The sequence below is a fragment of the Dendropsophus ebraccatus genome, chromosome 8, assembly GCF_027789765.1.
Source record: "Dendropsophus ebraccatus isolate aDenEbr1 chromosome 8, aDenEbr1.pat, whole genome shotgun sequence".
NCBI lineage: Eukaryota > Metazoa > Chordata > Amphibia > Anura > Hylidae > Dendropsophus > Dendropsophus ebraccatus.
In genome coordinates, this window is record NC_091461.1 from 121,106,994 (window position 1) to 121,122,326 (window position 15,333).

At 47.9% G+C, this 15,333-nt stretch overlaps 1 protein-coding gene across 1 annotated transcript in view; it reads right to left on the bottom strand.

Annotated features, from left to right (window-relative positions):
* FAF1 (Fas associated factor 1) overlaps positions 1-12,868 on the bottom strand; it is a 182,297-nt gene extending 169,429 nt beyond the window's left edge. The window contains exon 1 of the mRNA XM_069981585.1: positions 12,520-12,868. Within this exon, the coding sequence (XP_069837686.1) occupies positions 12,520-12,564 (45 nt within the window). The 5' untranslated portion in view covers positions 12,565-12,868. The remainder of the gene's footprint in view (positions 1-12,519) is intronic.
* Between the last annotated feature and the right edge of the window lie 2,465 nt (positions 12,869-15,333).

Sequence of the window (15,333 nt, forward strand, 5' to 3'; positions counted from 1 at the left end):
CTCTCTAATATGGGGGCAGGAAAGAGAGTCGATCCAAACCTGAACCTTCGGCATGTGATTAGCGGTGGCTGCTGAAGTTGGATAAAGCCCTAAGGCTAAGTGGGAAATATGGATATAGTCATTGGCTGTATCCATGTTTTCCAGACAACCTTAGAGCTTTATCCAAGTTCAGCAGCCACCGCTAATCAAATGCCGAACGTTCGGGTTCGGATTGACTCCAGCTGCTCCAGGTTCACTCATCTCTAGTACTAACATATCTGGACCAGGAGGAGCTATTATAAAGGCTATTATACCAACATAACTGTCATACAGGCTCTGTATCCTCTATAGAAGTATATAGCATTATATCCCCCAGAGTCATGTCTGGCAGCCTGGCTATGTATGACGCCTTCCCTGGGAATACATACAGGCTCTGTATCCTCTATAGAAGTATATAGCATTATATCCCACTCAGGTCTGGCAGCCTGGCTACGTATGACGCCTTCCCTGGGAATACATACAGGATCTGTATCCTCTACAGAAGTATATAGCATTATATCCCAGAGTCCTGTCTAGCAGCCCGGCTACCTATGACGCGCTCCCTGGGAATGCCACAAGACAAGACGCTGGCGCTCGCCCTGCATTCATCCACCCGATACCATTAAGCGTGTTAATAACCAGGAGGAGGGATGTGGGTCACAGAGTTACGATCACTACATGACAGCCGGGATCTGATCACAGCACCAGGCACCGCCATATCACCCACTATAAAGACATGAAGAGCGCTGGTTTATAGGTATTGCCCCCCCCCACTTACCTAATAAACACATATATTTATATATATATATATATATATATATATATATATATATATATATATATATATTATATATATTTATATATATACTCTCAGACTGACCAAACAGGCACAGAGAATAAACTGCAGCCAGACATCTTCGACCCAGAAACAACAGCTCAGCCATGTCCACATCCAGCTCCCCTGTCCAGCACGCTGCCTCACTGAGCATGAATGAGAAACCTACCAACTCCATCATTCTATTAAAGGGGTACTCATCAACTGGTTTCAGAAAGTTATACAGATTTGTAATTTATTTCTATTTAAAAATCTCCAGTCTCCCAGTACTTATCAGCTGCTGTATGTCCTGCAGGAAGTGGTGTATTCTCTCCAGTCTGACACAGTGCTCTCTGCTGCAGGACATACAGCAGCTGATAAGTACTGTAAAACTGAAGATTTTTAAATAGAATTACAAATTTATATAAAACTTTCCAACACCAGCTAATCTGAAAAGAAAAAAAATTTCACAGGAGTACCCCTTTAAGGAATAAACACACACACCGTATACGCAGCGTATTTACTGCTGCGATACGCAGCAAATACTCAGCAGATTAGATCTAAATAACTGAACACAGCATCAAATCTGCTGCGTATACGGAGTGTGTGTTTGTACCCTTAAAGTGGTCTAAGGCAGGAGGAGTCGCAAGCTGCCGCTAAAACCTGCCACAGTAACCTGTCACTCAGCAGCTGGAGGGCGGGGCGAGAGGTGTGGCAGGAATCCAATTCTCCTGCATATTAGGAGAACGGCTGAACAGAAAGTAAGTAATATACGTAATACACCCATCTGATCAGCATTTCTGACTATAGTTTATGTCGCCCTTATTTAGGGCACCATATACCTAGATTCCCTTTAAAAACCATGGAGGAGATTTATCAAACATGGTGTAAAGTGAAACTGGTTCAGTCGCCCCCCGCAACCAATCAGATTCCACTTTTCATTCCTCACAGACGCTTTGGAAAATGAAAGGTGGCAACTGAGCCAGTTTCACTTTACACCATGTTTGATATATCTCCCCCCATGTGTTTGCCAGGGGTGAAAAGTTACAAGTTGCACAGCCAGAAAATGCCCTGGTCTGCAGTAAAGCAAAAGTGATTTTGCAGCAAGGCAATTGGCTGCACAGTGGGAAGGTGTGAACACGGCTTTCAGCAGTATAACAGCTGTGACATTAGCTATGACTACAGGACCTCTGTATAACACCCTGAGGGGTATACCGAAGATCTCTCTCGTGATTCACTGCAAACCTAAACACACGTTACCTATCTGATGTCTGTACATTGTATTGCTTGTAGAGTTACTTCTTGCAGAAACAGCGCCACTCTTGTGTTCAACTTGTTAGTAGTAATGCAGCTCAATTCCACTGAAGAAAAATGGAAGGGAGTTGTAATACCACACACAACCTCAAGACAGTGGTGGCGCTGTTTCTGGAGCAGTTATGGGTTTTTTTTAACTCCTTTAACACTGGTATCTGAATTTCATCTGCATCGACCATGTAAATCCGGCTTTATAGCAATGGTCGGGACCCTGTTAGGCATGATGGGAAATGTAGTTCTGCAACAGCTGGAGGGCTGCAGGTTCCCCACCACTGCCATATAGCGATACATAGAGGTACAAAAAGTACAATACAGGGCCTATTGCTGTAGCTGAGATAAGGTGTATCACACATATTAGATACCTAAGGACCTGGTAATACCGGATCAAGAAAGGAAATGTAACAGGTTCAGATAAAGGAGTCCACTGTATATACTGCAATATAATATTATATACTGCTATATACTGCTATAGACTGCGTATCTCACCGCTATAGACTGCGTATCTCACCGCTATAGACTGCGTATCTCACCGCTATAGACTGCGTATCTCACCGCTATAGACTGCGTATCTCACCGCTATAGACTGCGTATCTCACCGCTATAGACTGCGTATCTCACCGCTATAGACTGCGTATCTCACCGCTATAGACTGCGTATCTCACCGCTATAGACTGCGTATCTTACCGCTATAGACTGCGTATCTCACCGCTATAGACTGCGTATCTCACCGCTATATACTGCACCGCTACATACAGTGACGGTTGTAGAGCAGTGACCAGTCGTCTATAGTAAGAGAAGCCGCTCTATACACCGACTGAGAACCAAGACGAACAAAAGAAAGAAAGGGGAGCGGCAGCTGGAACCACGAAAGAGCCAGAAAATGATGTCGCTTTCTGCTTATTCACAGGAACAGCGCTGAGTCATAGCTATAGCCGGGGTAAGAGAGAGTCAGCACAAGAGCAGCACAATACACATACAACTCTATATACACAGCGCACATATACAACTCTATATACACAGCACAATACACATACAACTCTATACACACAACTCTATACACACAGCACAATACACATACAACTCTATACACACAGCACAATACACATACAACTCTATACACAGCGCAATACACATACAACTCTATACACACAGCACAATACACATACAACTCTATATACACAGCACACATATACAACTCTATACACACAACTCTATACACACAGCACAATACACATACAACTCTATACACACAGCACAATACACATACAACTCTATACACACAGCACAATACACATACAACTCTATACACAGCGCAATACACATACAACTCTATACACACAGCACAATACACATACAACTCTATATACACAGCACACATATACAACTCTATACACACAACTCTATACACACAGCACAATACACATACAACTCTATACACAGCACAATACACATACAACTCTATACACAGCACAATACACATACAACTCTATATACAGCACAATACACACACAGCACAATACACATACAACTCTATATACACAGCACAATACACATACAACTCTATATACACAGCACAATACACATACAACTCTATACACACAGCACAATACACATACAACTCTATACACACAGCACAATACACATACAACTCTATATACACAGCACACATATACAACTCTATATAATACACACATCACACATATACAACTCTATATACACAGCACACATATACAACTCAATACACACAGCACACAACAGCAGCATAGTACACACAACACGGACAACTCAGTGTACACAACAACCAACACAATACACAAAACTGAATAAACACAGCACAGCACAGGTTTTCCCACCTACACAGAATAGAGAAGAGGGGGGGTAATATTTCTGGTCGGTAACTTCACCTGTGAGAGACAGAATCTATAGAACATTCCAGATAATCACATTGTAGGATTTAGGGTATAAACACACACTCCATATAAGCAGCGTATTTACTGCTGCGATACGCAGCAAATACGCAGCAAATACACCTCGGCTTGCACCAGCACATGTCAAAGCCCATCTGTAATTCAAAAATGACCATCTAGATAATCCACAGGAGACATGGGAGAAGGTCATGTGGTCAGTAGAGATAAGTGCAATAAGAGCATTGAAGATAGATGCTGGCTGGGTCTTCCAGCGGACAATGACCTGAAACCCACAGGCGGGACAACTAAGGAGGAGACGCCCAGGCGGGACAACTAAGGAGGAGACGCCCAGGCGGGACAACTAAGGAGGAGACGCCCAGGCGGGACAAGGAGGAGACGCCCAGGCGGGACAACTAAGGAGGAGACGCCCAGGCGGGACAACTAAGGAGGAGACGCCCAGGCGGGACAACTAAGGAGGAGACGCCCAGGCGGGACAACTAAGGAGGAGACGCCCAGGCGGGACAACTAAGGAGGAGACGCCCAGGCGGGACAACTAAGGAGGAGACGCCCAGGCGGGACAACTAAGGAGGAGACGCCCAGGCGGGACAACTAAGGAGGAGACGCCCAGGCGGGACAACTAAGGAGGAGACGCCCAGGCGGGACAACTAAGGAGGAGACGCCCAGGCGGGACAACTAAGGAGGAGACGCCCAGGCGGGACAACTAAGGAGGAGACGCCCAGGCGGGACAACTAAGGAGGAGACGCCCAGGCGGGACAACTAAGGAGGAGACGCCCAGGCGGGACAACTAAGGAGGAGACGCACAGGCGGGACAACTAAGGAGGAGACGCACAGGCGGGACAACTAAGGAGGAGACGCCCAGGCGGGACAACTAAGGAGGAGACGCCCAGGCGGGACAACTAAGGAGGAGACGCACAGGCGGGACAACTAAGGAGGAGACGCCCAGGCGGGACAACTAAGGAGGAGACGCCCAGGCGGGACAACTAAGGAGGAGACGCCCAGGCGGGACAACTAAGGAGGAGACGCACAGGCGGGACAACTAAGGAGGAGACGCACAGGCGGGACAACTAAGGAGGAGACGCACAGGCGGGACAACTAAGGAGGAGAGGCACAGGCGGGACAACTAAGGAGGAGACGCACAGGCGGGACAACTAAGGAGGGGACGCACAGGCGGGACAACTAAGGAGGAGACGCACAGGCGGGACAACTAAGGAGGAGACGCACAGGTGGGACAACTAAGGAGAGGCTCAGTAAGAAGCATTTCCTGGTCCTGGAGCGGCCACCAGTCTCCACACCTGAACCCAATAGGAAATCTTTGGAGGAGCTGAATGTTGCCCCCAGTGACAGCCCCGAAACCTGGAAGCTGTGGAGAAGATGTGTATGGAGAAGGGGACACAATCCCTGCTGCAGGGTCTGAAAACCTGGTCACGGCCTCCAGGAAACATCCGACCTCTGTGACTGCAGACAAAGGTTTCTGCACCAAATAGGAACTTCTCTCCTTCTATTGTATCAGATCCTTATATCATAGAATAACATGGTGACTAATTCTTTATAAATCCTACAATGTGATTATCTGGAATGTTCTATAGATTCTGTCTCTCACAGGTGAAGTTACTGACCAGAAATAGCATCACTGCATAGGAAATATGTGAAACATTGTATCTAATCAGAGCTGAGCATGACCACTAGATGGGTGTATGCCCACTAAAATCCAATATTAACCTTTTTTACTATTTAGCTGTACGCTGCCTTCTTGAGATCAATAATTATTTTCCAATCCTACAGAAAGCAATGGTAAAGATTACGTGACAGATGTAGAATAAAACAATTTCTGGTAACTGGAATGATGAGTCACGTCCACTGTGCAAACTGCTGCGGATAAACAAAGAGAAAAGGTGCACGTGCTCCAAACTAAAGGATGAAGATACAGTCATGTCGGGGTTTATTCACACTGCAATTACTGCACAACTGTGAAATAACTGCAGTATGAGAATAAAGCCTTAAAGGGGTATTCCACTCAAACATAACTTTGATATGTTGCTGCCCATTATTGTTATTATCTATTCAGTCTCCTTCCCCCAGTTCACAGCTGCTGGTTTCTGCTGAAGACAGAAATCTGTGTGTGGTCCTTTCTCTCCGTCTCCACCTCCCTTCTGAGACGGCTGATGTAAACATGTCCCTGGCAGGCTGTATCTGCAACACCGTAGCTTGTAATGCTAGGAGGATTAAATACAGTGAGTTCATTAGCAACTTGACCTCAGAATGACAGCATGACAAAGAAGCTACACCGTTGCAGATAAAGCCTGCCAGAGACCATTTCAAAAGCGAGGTGGGAGCGAGGTGGGGGATAGAGAGATTTTTGTGTCTTCAGCAGAAAGCAGCAGCTCAGAACTGGGGGGAGGAGACTGAATAAATAACAACAAGTATAGAAGGAATTGTTCGCCTCACCATGGGCAGCAACATATTAGAAGTTACATTTCAGTGGAATACCCCTTTAATTGGGTTCTTTGGATTAGATCAGGGGTGTAAAACTCATGGCTGTCATGGCGGAGATCAAACCTGCACAAAAGATCAACCTCCAGCGCGTTTTATCCGCTGCGTGTGAGGGAGATTTCTACAGATGTCAATCCCAACATTAATACTGTAATTTCCGGCACTAATCCACAGATCTGCTGTGTGTGACAGCAACTCAGTGCTGGAGGATTTAACATAATACGTTAACAACTTTTCCTTAAAGGGGTTTTCCCCTTTAACCAAAGCACAGAGCTCCGGGTTCCTACAGTGATGAAGCCCGAGAGACAGCCAAAAGATTTGTGCTGGTGACAGATCCCGCTTACAGAGGATTGCCCAGACTCCTTAGCTGCGAGGAGGAGGTCTGTGCAGAAAACTCGTGCCAGAAAGTGCCAAAGGTTTGTAATTTACTTCTATTAAAAAAATCTCTGGTCTTCAAGTACTTATCAGCTGCTGGATGTCCCGCAGGAAGTGGTGTATTCTCTATAGTCTGACAGTGCTCTTTGCTGCCACCTCTGTCCATGTCAGGAACTGTCCAGAGCAGCAGCAAATCTATGGGGATTTGCTGCTGCTCTGGACAGTTCCTGACATGGACAGAGGTGGCAGCAGAGAGCACTGTGTCAGGCTGGAAAGAATACACCACTTCCTGCAGGATATACAGCAGCTGATAAGTACTGGAAGTTAAATTACAAATTTCTGTCATTTTCAGGCACCAGTTAATTTGAAAGATTTTTTTTATTTTTTGCTGAACTACCCCTTTAAAGAGCAACAAAGAGAACTGTGAAGAACTGAAACAACAAGAGTTGAGGGGGATGGGGAACCTACTCTCCAGCTGTTGCAAAACTACAATTCGCATCATGTTAAAAGCCAAAGCTTTAGCTGCCCATGCATGATGGGAAATGTAGTTTTATAACAGCTGGAGGCCGGAAGGTTCCCAGGCCCAATCTAAACAGCGGCCTGCTTGTCCCATGCATGTAAATAAAGTTTTTAAAATCTGTGTTCCCACGCAATGAAAAAAAAAGTTCTGTGATCTAAGAAATGGGGGAGCTCACCTTTAAATGAAACGAAAACAAGGGGTGAAGCTAAGTGTCCAAAAAACAAACCTTATGCCAAGAAAAGAAAAAAGCTGGGCACTATGTAGTAAAGCTTTTCTATATAGTGTCGAGCTTTTTTCTTTTCTTGAAAAAAAGTTCTGTGCACATTTTTGTAGCTTTAATGACCTGAACTGACGGCATTAATGATCATTATGGTTCTGTTAGTTCAGACACAGAAATATAATGGTCATTATTACTATGTGGAGGGCACAGCAGGAGACATTATTACTATGTGGAGGGCACAGCAGGAGACATTATTACTATATGGAGGGCACAGCAGGAAACATTATTACTATGTGGAGGGCACAGCAGGAGACATTATTACTATATGGGGGCACAGCAGATGGCATTATTACTATATGGAGGGCACAGCAGGAGACATTATTACTATATGGGTGGCACAGCAGGGGACATTATTACTATATGGAGGGCACAGCAGGAAACATTATTACTATGTGGAGGGCACAGCAGGAGACATTATTACTATATGGAGGGCACAGCAGGAGACATTATTACTATATGGGTGGCACAGCAGGGGACATTATTACTATATGGAGGGCACAGCAGGAGACATTACTACTACATGGAGGCACAGAAGGATACATTATTACTATATGGAGGGCACAGCAGGGAGCATTATTACTATATGGGGGCACAGCAGGAAGCATTATTACTATATGGGGGCACAGCAGGAGGCATTATTACTATATGGGGGCACAGCAGGAGGCATTACTACTATATGGAGGGCACAGCAGGGAGCATTATTACTATATGGGGGCACAGCAGGGAGCATTATTACTATATGGGGGCACAGCAGGGGACATTATTACTATATGGAGGGCACAGCAGGGGACATTATTACTATATGAAGGGCACAGCAGGAGACATTATTACTATATGGGTGGCACAGCAGGGGACATTATTACTATATGGAGGGCACAGCAGGAGACATTATTATTACTACATGGAGGCACAGAAGGATACATTATTACTATATGGGGGCACAGCAGGAGGCATTATTACTATATGGAGGGCCCAGCAGGAGACATTATTACTATATGGAGGGCACAGCAGGAGACATTATTACTATATGGAGGGCACAGCAGGAGACATTATTACTATATGGAGGGCACAGCAGGAGACATTATTACTATATGGAGGGCACAGCAGGAGACATTATTACTATATGGATGGCACAGCAGGAGACATTATTACTATATGGAGGGCACAGCAGGAGACATTATTACTATATGGGGGCACAGCAGGGGGCATTATTACTATATGGGGACATTATTACCTTATGGAGGGTACAGCAGGAGACATTACTACTACATGGAGGGCACAGCAGGAGACATTATTACTATATGGGGGCACAGCAGAGGGCATTATTACTATATGGAGGGCACAGCAGGGGGAATTACTAGTAAATGGGGGCACAGCAGGGGGCATTATTACTATATGGGGACATTATTACCTTATGGAGGGTACAGCAGGAGACATTATTACTATATGGGGGTACAGCAGGGAGCATCATTACTATATGGAGGGCACAGCAAGGGGCATTATTACTATATGCAGGGCACAGTAGGAGGCACTATTACTATATGAGCGGCACAGCAGGAGGCATTATTACTATATGGGCAGCACAGCAGGAGGCATTATTACCATATGGGTGGCAAAGCAGGGGACATTATTACTTTATGGGTGGCACAGCAGGGGACATTATTACTATATGGAGGCACAGCAGGGGACATTATTACTATATGGGGCACAGCAGGGGACATTATTACTATATGGGAGGCACAGCAGGGGACATTATTACTATATGGAGGCACAGCAGGGGACATTATTACTATATGGAGGCACAGCAGGGGACATTATTACTATACATGACACCACACAAGCAGAATTACTATAGTTTATGCCCCTACAAGAGGGGAAAAGGAAGTTGCTGGAAAAGTGCGGAGCTTGAGATGTTTGTCAATGAGTGTCTGAAGAGATGAATTGTAGCTTGAAGAAATCATCATGGAGGCCTGGGCCAGATGGAGAGGAAAAGGGAAATGGCGACTCAGATCAAGGAAGACGTCACCTGGGACTAAATGTTTTTTTGCAGTTTGTAGAATAAATGGCAGGGGTGACCTGAGGTCGAAAAGGTTGGGTAACCCTGATATAGGGATATGCTGCGGAAACAGCCGCAGAAATGACATGGTTGACGGACATTTAAATAAGCACGGTGATTTAAAAAAAATAAATAAATCTTTTGACACAACAGAGATGACATAGAGATATGTCAAAAGTTTTGATCAGTCTGGGTCGGTCTGGGTGTTCACGCCAGTACTGAGAAATGAGCTGGGAGAAGAGCGTATAAAAAGCAGCGTGTCCGCTCCCCAGGTAAAAATAAGGGTTTAATGGGGGTCACCCACCTGTCAGCTATCGATGCAGATGTGATACGTCATCTATTTATTTTTCCTGATTCACACTACAAAACTGTGTTGGAAAAAATGCCCCCACCCCATAATCCAGTGTGAACAACAGCATAGATTCTCCCTGAAAACAACTGCGAGTGAATGCTCGGCCGGCGCTCCATTCACTCTCTATGGGACTTCCCGAGGTAGCTCGGGTGAGTTCAGAAGCCCTATAGATAACCTATAGATAACTCTAGCTTTGGCTCTCCAGGCATGATGGGAATTGTAGTGGGCCACAAGCTTGACACCTGTCTTTTATATTTAGCCGCTGAAAATGTATAGAAGTCCGGAGTCCGACGTTTTTTTTTTTGTTTTTTTTTTTAAACAGCCGGGTTTTTGTCCTGTGTAAAAAAATTTATAAACACATTTAAAAAAAAAAAAAAAAAAAAAAAAAAAAAAAAAGGACGACAACGACGGCCGGGGAGGAGGTGGCTGAACATAACATCATGCACCTACCTCCCCAGTCCAGTTTCCTCCACTCTGATTCCCGATCCCACGGCCGCTGACTGACACATCACATCCAGGGTCCCCGCTCAGACTAGGAAGAGGCCGGCGGACCGGGAACCAGAGCAGGAGATAGCGGACAAGGGCCTGTTGTTATGTTCAGCCACCTCCTCCCTGGCTGTTTAAAAAAAAAAAAAAAAGTTGAACCCCAGACTTCTCCTTTAACCAGACTATGTTCACACATTGTCAGACCCCTAAGATCACCCTCACACTGGTTATGTGACTGGGTCAGACCCCCCTGAGATCACCCTCACACTGGTCATGTGACTGGGTCAGACCCCCCCTGAGATCACCCTCACACTGGTCATGTGACTGGGTCAGACCCCACCCTGAGATCACCCTCACACTGGTCATGTGACTGGGTCAGACCCCCCTGAGATCACCCTCACACTGGTCATGTGACTGGGTCAGACCCCACCCTGAGATCACCCTCACACTGGTCATGTGACTGGGTCAGACCCCCCTGAGATCACCCTCACACTGGTCATGTGACTGGGTCAGACCCCACCCTGAGATCACCCTCACACTGGTCATGTGACTGGGTCAGACCCCCCCTGAGATCACCCTCACACTGGTCATGTGACTGGGTCAGACCCCACCCCCCCTGAGATTACCCTCACACTGGTCATGTGACTGGGTCAGACCCCCCCTGAGATCACCCTCACACTGGTCATGTGACTGGGTCAGACCCCCCCTGAGATCACCCTCACACTGGTCATGTGACTGGGTCAGACCCCCCCCCCCCCCTGAGATTACCCTCACACTGGTCATGTGACTGGGTCAGACCCCCCCTGAGATCACCCTCACACTGGTCATGTGACTGGGTCAGACCCCCCCTGAGATCACCCTCACACTGGTCATGTGACTGGGTCAGACCCCCCCTGAGATCACCCTCACACTGGTCATGTGACTGGGTCAGACCCCCCCTGAGATCACCCTCACACTGGTCATGTGACTGGGTCAGACCCCCCTGAGATCACCCTCACACTGGTCATGTGACTGGGTCAGACCCCCCCTGAGATCACCCTCACACTGGTCATATGACTGGGTCAGACAACCCCCCCCCACCCTGAGATCACCCTCACACTGGTCATGTGACTGGGTCAGACCCCCCCCCCCCTGAGATCACCCTCACACTGGTCATGTGACTGGGTCAGACCCCCCCCCCTGAGATCACCCTCACACTGGTCATGTGACTGGGTCAGACCCACCCCCCCCCCTGAGATCACCCTCACACTGGTCATGTGACTGGGTCAGACCCCCCCTGAGATCACCCTCACACTGGTCATGTGACTGGGTCAGACCCCCCCCCCCCCCCCCAAGGATCACCCTCACACTGGTCATGTGACTGGGTCAGACCCCCCCCCCTAGGATCACCCTCACACTGGTCATGTGACTGGGTCAGACCCCCCCCCCCCCCTGAGATCACCCTCACACTGGTCATGTGACTGGGTCAGACCCCCCCCTGAGATCACCCTCACACTGGTCATGTGACTGGGTCAGACCCCCCCCCCCTAGGATCACCCTCACACTGGTCATGTGACTGGGTCAGACCCCCCCTGAGATCACCCTCACAATGGTCATGTGACTGGGTCAGACCCCCCCCCCCCCCTGAGATCACCCTCACACTGGTCATGTGACTGGGTCAGACCCCCCCCCCTAGGATCACCCTCACACTGGTCATGTGACTGGGTCAGACCCCCTTATAACTGCCCTCACGTGACCCCCAGACTGATACCACTGAGCTCCATCGCTGCCCCCTCCACAGATACTACAATCAGCCACTTTTAGGGGTCACTTGCAGGTGCACCCCCCACCCTATAAGCCCCTCACCCCAGGCAGCGACCACCAGCACTGTCCCCGGCTTCCTGTACCTGGAAGTCGGCCAGGATCATCTCTCTGTCCGTGTTGGAAGCCATGTCACCCCGGTGAAGCCTCTTATCGGGTGTCAGTGAAGGGAGCCCGGCTAGCAGATCATGAACTCCAGTCGGGGCCCCTGGGGGCCTGTACGAGGCTTCAGTGACGGGGACTCTCCCGCTGACTCGTCCCGATCGTTAGATCCGAGGCCTGCTGCTGCTGCTGCTCTCTCTCTCCGCTGCCAACCGCTGTCTCCTCTCTCTCCGCCGCCGCACGGCGCTGTCGCACATTTTGCTCGTCACTACGGTCGCGCTGACAGGACGCCGCTTTGCGGCCGCTGTGTGGTCACGTGTTCCGCTCCAGCCTGGCTGCCTCTATCGCCATGGTAACACGAGGCGCAGTGACCCCCCCCCCCGAGCCTGCGCTTATCCGCCCCGTGATATATAGTATAGCCGCTCAGACTGGAAGCGTTTCTTCCCGGTATCTTCTATGGGAATGTAACTGTGACGCGTATTTCAAATATGTTGAAAAGTGACGTCACTTCTTTGATGCGGAATCCGTGAGGGGTAGCTTGGGCACAGTTACCCCGTTAACCCCTTACTGATCCCCAGAATGTCAGGATTTGGCGCACGTTTTCTCCCTCTTCACCTTCCTCAATAATATTGTTTTTTTATTTTCCGGGTGACGGACTCGTTTTTGCAGAACGAATTGTTTTTCTTTTTCCTCTATAATAATTTATGAAGAAACGCCAGGAAAATGTGGAGCGGAACGTTATAGGAAACGCCACTGCGCAATTCTATGGGGCGGTGACTTGTTCCACTGTATGAGCTTTATATTCTACAGGTCGGTGCGATTCCAGTTTTTGATCATTTCCGCTTCATGGATTTTTGACCACTTTTTTATTTCACTGCAGGAATTTTTTTTTGCATTGGTGCCATTGACCACACGGGATCGGGAATGTGATCATTGACCACACGGGATCGGGAATGTGATCATTGACCACACGGGATCGGGAATGTGATCATTGACCACACGGGATCAGGAATGTGATCATTGACCACACGGGATCGGGAATGTGATCATTGACCATGAGGGATCGGGAATGTGATCATTGACCACGCGGGATCGGGAATGTGATCATTGACCAAGCGGGATCAGGAATGTGATCATTGACCATGCGGGATCGGGAATGTGATCATTGACCACGCAGGATCGGGAATGTGATCATTGACCACGCGGGATCAGGAATGTGATCATTGACCATGCGGGATCGGGAATGTGATCATTGACCACGCGGGATCAGGAATGTGATCATTGACCACGTGGGATCAGATATATGATCATTGACCGTGTGGGATCAGGAATGTGATCATTGGCCCTGCAGAATCGGGAATGTGATCATTGACCCTGTGGGATGAGGAATGTGATCATTGACCACGCGGGATCATATATGTGATCATTGACAACGCAGGATTAGATATTGTCACGGCCGCGGCGGCGTCCCGTGTTCCGGGCTGCTGCCGCGACCTCCTCCTGCCCCATGCAGCCGCCGGGGTCCTTGTGCAGGGACCCGGCGCTGCTGCTAGTTCGCCCTGGGGGCGCCTCACCTCTCCTCCGCTCCTGTCTCTATCTGTGCCGGCCGGCGCGCGCGTCCCCGCCTCCTAGGGCGCGCGCGCGCCGGCTGTCTCAGATTTAAAGGGGCAGTGAGCTCCTAATTGGTCCACATGTCAATCACTCCCCTATAAGTTCCAGCCCTGCCCCACTACAGGGGTTGGAGCCTCTACATGCTTCCCATAGCGTTTGGCCCAGCCCCCTGTTGTTCCTGATTCCTATCCGCTACCTGGTCCCTAGTGGGATCAGGAATGTGATCATTGACCATGCAGTATCCAATATGTGATCGTTGACCAGGGGGAATCAGGAATGTGATTACTGACCATGTGGGATCATGATTTTAATCTTTGACCATACAAGATTGGGAATGTGATCATTAACCTTGTGGGATCAAATATGTGATCATTGACCATGAAGGATCAGAAATGTGATCACTGACTGTGCGGGATCAGGAGTGTAATCATTGACCATACAAGATCGGGATGTGATCTTAGACCTTGCAGGATCAGGAATGTGATTATTGAGTAGTTTGGACAATTATACACATTTTTTTATTTTAAAAAAATACAGATTAATTTCAATTGGCTGAGGAATTTTTTAAAAGAATTGAAACTTTTTTTTCACTTTTTGGTTGGGACAAATCGCTCTCCTATAGAGTATTCCCTGAATTCAGATGAAAAGCAACATACAGTGAAACTTTCCCATAAGAAATAATTGAAACGCAGACGATTCATTCCATGACCCAAAAATAGGGTTGGTACAGTGTTCTACATCAATACAGAGCACTATCAGTAAAGAAAGGGTTAATCAGTTAACTCTTGCTCCACACACAGTTCCCCAGGGTGCTGCAAACCTGCTGGTACTAGTGCTGGCTGCCTGGAGCAGCTATCAGTGAAGGGGTTAATTCAGGGGTCAGAGGGAAGCAGCGGTCATAGACCATCCAGCTCCATGTGTAGACAAAATGTGTGTTGGTCACAAGGTTCTCTGGAGACATATGCATCTAACATTGACAGGAAAACATGGTGTGTGAAGTGCCCAACCCCTGTAAATGGTAGCGATCCTGGACCAATGCATGTCAGCGGGGGGGGGGGGGGGGGGGGGGGGGGGGGGGGGGGGGGGGGGAAACATTATACCAAGAATTGGAGAGCACTTTAGAACTAGCTAGCAATAAAGGTAGCTCATCTCTATTCAGAATATGTTAGTGCTATATAAATGAAGGT